Source organism: Agaricus bisporus (genome assembly GCF_000300575.1).
Source record: "Agaricus bisporus var. bisporus H97 unplaced genomic scaffold AGABI2scaffold_11, whole genome shotgun sequence".
NCBI lineage: Eukaryota > Fungi > Basidiomycota > Agaricomycetes > Agaricales > Agaricaceae > Agaricus > Agaricus bisporus.
The window spans coordinates 440,640-444,446 of NW_006267346.1; the positions used below are offsets into that span (position 1 = coordinate 440,640).

The 3,807-nt window shown below is 44.8% G+C and overlaps 2 protein-coding genes across 2 annotated transcripts; both read right to left on the bottom strand.

Moving 5' to 3' along the window:
- Positions 1-1,694: 1,694 nt before the first annotated feature.
- On the bottom strand, positions 1,695-2,484 carry AGABI2DRAFT_145761 (hypothetical protein; the record flags this gene model as incomplete). Its single annotated transcript, XM_006455637.1, has 2 exons — positions 1,695-1,760; positions 1,933-2,484. 2 exons carry the CDS (start codon positions 2,482-2,484, stop codon positions 1,695-1,697), a joined length of 618 nt encoding a protein of 205 aa, XP_006455700.1.
- A 623-nt stretch (positions 2,485-3,107) lies between these two features.
- AGABI2DRAFT_76482 (hypothetical protein) lies at positions 3,108-3,491 on the bottom strand (the record flags this gene model as incomplete). Its single annotated transcript, XM_006455638.1, has 1 exon — positions 3,108-3,491. One exon carries the CDS (start codon positions 3,489-3,491, stop codon positions 3,108-3,110), a length of 384 nt encoding a protein of 127 aa, XP_006455701.1.
- Positions 3,492-3,807: the final 316 nt, after the last annotated feature.

The window sequence follows — 3,807 nt, forward strand, 5'->3', positions numbered from 1 at the left end:
TTCTCTTAGGTTCACGCCTAATATTACTTTTGTCACTATACTCTTTAGTTCTTGAGTTTAGGTGTGACCTGTGACATCACAGTCACAGTCGCCCTAACAAGTATCGTGATGTAGTCGGATTATTTTTGTCCTCAGTGTTTCGTCTTTTGGCACATAGACTTTTCCTTCCTTTAGTACTAGTCCTTCTTCCAGTTTCCACTCGTCTCCTCTTAACGACTTCACCTTTGCCCGCTTCATCTCTTCCACTGCTTTCACCACGTCGTCTTCCTTTGCTTCTGATTTTCGGATTTCATCTAATATTCCTTCTTCCTCCGCGTTGATTAGCATGTGACCTTCTTCCATTGCTCGGATTGCAAAATACTCTGGTTTCAACAAGGTTTGATCCTTGTTATCATCCTTTGTTCCTTGTTCAAAGTCAGGTCTTCTGCTCAATGCGTCTGCCTTCCCCATTGTCTTTCCTGGGCGGAATTTTAATTCAAAATTGAATCTAGATAGATATAAGGCCCATCTGGCTTGTCGTCGATTTAGTTGTTGGGCTTTCGCGAAGTATTCTAGATTGCGATGATCTGTCCAAATTTCGAACTTATGTTTCACCCCTTCCAGGAAATGTCTCCATTCTTCTAAACACCGCATAATCCCCAGCATCTCCCTATCGTGAATGTCGTAGTTTCGTTCCGTCTCCGTCATTGATTTGGAGATGTATGCTACTGGCCTCCACTTTCCGTCTTCACATTTCATTGCTAACTCTCCGCCCGTGGCATAAGCCGATGCATCAGATTCCACCTTTAGCTCTTTATCCAATTCTGGGGCTACTAGGATTGGGTGTGATGTGAATCTTGCTTTTAGCGTACCAAAGGCCTCCTCTTCTTCATCTCCCCAACTCCATTTCTTGTCTTTTTTAGTCAATGCGTGTAATGGTTTTGCAATACTGGCGAATTTTTCAATGAACCGTCGATAGTAATTTGCCAGTCCCAAGAATTTTTGGACATCTTTAACGCATTTTGGAGTCGGCCACTCTACTACGTCTTTCACCTTCCTTTCCTCCATCTTGATTCCGTTTCTCCCTATTATACATCCCAAAAACCCCATTTCACTTCGTTTCCATTCGCATTTTTCTGGTTTTGCGAATAGATCGTTGTCCATCAACCTCTGTAACACTTCTTCCACCACCTTATCATGCTCTTCTTCATCGTCTGTTCCTATCAAGATATCGTCAATAAATACAGCCACTTTTCCAGTATTTACTAAGTCCCTAAAAAGTTCGTTCATCATAGTCTGAAAAGTAGCAGGCGAATTTGTAAGTCCAAAAAACATAACAGTGGGTTCAAAGGCACCCATGAAAGTAGTAAAGGCTGCCTTCCACTCGTCTCCCTCTTTTATCCTAATGTTATTGTAACCCCAACGTAAATCTATCTTCGAAAATAATCGTTTGCTACCCATAGTGTCTATAAGTTCAGAAATTAAAGGTAAAGGATAATTGTTCTTAATGGTCCAATCGTTCAAAAATCGATAGTCCTGTACCATCCGCTTCTTTCCATCTTTTTTCGGCACGAAGAATACTGGCGAAGTCTGGGGAGATTTCGATGGTCTGATATATCCTTTTCGGAGTTGATCTTTAACGAATGCTTGAACTTCTTCTCTTTCGTTTGGTGATAAGGGATATATCTTTCCTTTCTTGGGTTTGAAATCTTCCTTTAATTCGATAGCATGATCCCAGGGTTTCCTAGTAGGCATTCTCTCCGATTCCTTTTGTTTGAATACTTTAAGGAATTTGTGGAACCGTTTTGGTACCACTTGTTCTACTGAATCCATGCTTCGAATTTCTTCTTCTTCCGGCATCTCCTCTGTCATTCCTCTCACCCACGTTTCTAGTTGTTCTCCTTCTTCTCTACTCCTAATTTTCTTTTGGGCGCTTATTCGTTTAGGACGTACCTGTCCAGCCTCCGCTTGTCCCGCGGTGGCTGTCTTGCTGTTATCTTCTTCTAGACGTTCTGCCTTTTCCCCATTTAATCGGTCAGCCACGTCACCGGGTGATTGTGCCCACCCCTCAGCTTTCTCTTTGGGTTGTTGCGCCAACCCCTCAGCTCTACCATTAGCACGCCTGTTACGTGCCAATTCCCTAGCGAATGCTGCTTCAACTCCCAATGCGATCCCTTCGATGATGTTTTTAGGAGTGGTGAATCTCCCTACTGCCTTGTTCACCCGTTCGTATCTTTCTTCCTCATCTCTGATTTCTGCCTGTTCTTCTTCATATGCTTCTATCTTGGCCATGGTTGGCCCTTCCTCCTCGTCATCACTTCCTTCGTATGGCATACCAAACTCGTCTAAGGCGATTTCCTCCATTGCTGGGCATTTGTGTTTGCTCAGCAAGTGTTCCGACGTTTGGATTCCACACTCCTCGCATCTATATTGCAACACCGTTCCCCAATTTGATTTCTTTGGGAAGGAAACTAATTTCCAACCTGCATATTGCTTGTGTGACATGTCAGGCTTTTCCCTCTTTTCTTCCTCTCGTGCTTCCTTCATCAACTGCCGTGTTGACTTCCTTGGTTCCTCTATCCTTCGTATTTCTTCTTGTTTTTCTTTTGTTTTTCCTTTGTCTTTGTACCCACACCCGTCTGGGCACCTGGTCATCTTTACCTCTCCTTTCTCCCAATCGATTTCGGGGTTATGCATCTGTAGCCATGGCATTCCTAATATGACCTTATTTTTGCCTAGGCCACATATCTCGAAGTGTACTCTTTCCTTGTGTCCTTTGTAGTATACGTTGGCAACCACTCGATGTGTTACTGCCCCAGATGCGTTGATCGTTCCATCGACATTTTTGACCGGGATTGGTCTTTCTAAAGGTTCCAGTTTGAACCCTTCTTCATCTGCGAACGCCTTGTCCATGAACATCCCCGTTGCTCCACTATCCAACAACGCCTGTACTCCCACTCCGTCATGCGTGTCCAATTTCTCTACTCCCACATTCAGCTTAATTTCCCTTAAAGGTCGTATTGTCCTTACAAGGAAACTCTCCTCTTGTACCGTATCACAAACATTGATTTCGTTACATAGTACATCGAATTTGTTGTAGGAAGTCAAACGAGGAGACTTTGCTTCCTTTACTCTTTTAAATTCTTCTGTTCCTCCTCGAACATCCTCTTCCAATAGTCCCGCTGCTCATCCACATCTAGCGTTCGCACATCTCGAGCCGGAGCCTTGCTCCAGCAATTCTTCGCCATATGGCCCAACTTCCCACATTTATAACACTTGATAGGGCCTCGACTGGGCCCTGCTGCGGTGTCGACATCCATCGCGTTGGGATCTCGACGTTGAGGCTGTGGCCTCACGAAAGTGTTGTTGGAGGTGTGGGTTCGTAGTTGGGGCTTAGCTTGCCCCCGCCGATAGTAGTCTTCCTCCGCCTTTGCTTGCCTCCACTGCCTATCCAACTTCATGCTCCTCTCGTACCAACTCCTGATGGTAGTTGGTGGGTTCTCTGACTCCATCAGCGCCTTCCTAATCCTTCCTGATAAACTTCTCTTGAATTCTTCGATGAGGGCTCTTCCCTCGTATCCGCTGTCTCGTGCTATCCTCTTGAACTCCTGTACATGCTCTTCTGCACTTTTGCTTCCTTGCTCGATTAATCTCAACTTCCCTACTGCCGTACTCTCCTCATCCGCATCTCCGAAATTGTTTCGCAAACTATCAAAAAGCTCCTCCGTGTGGGCTGGAGCTTCTTCTTCACCACCTTCGATCATCTCCATAATGTTTTCCTTCCACGATTCTGCAGCTCCTCCTTGTACATATGACAATATCCACGTA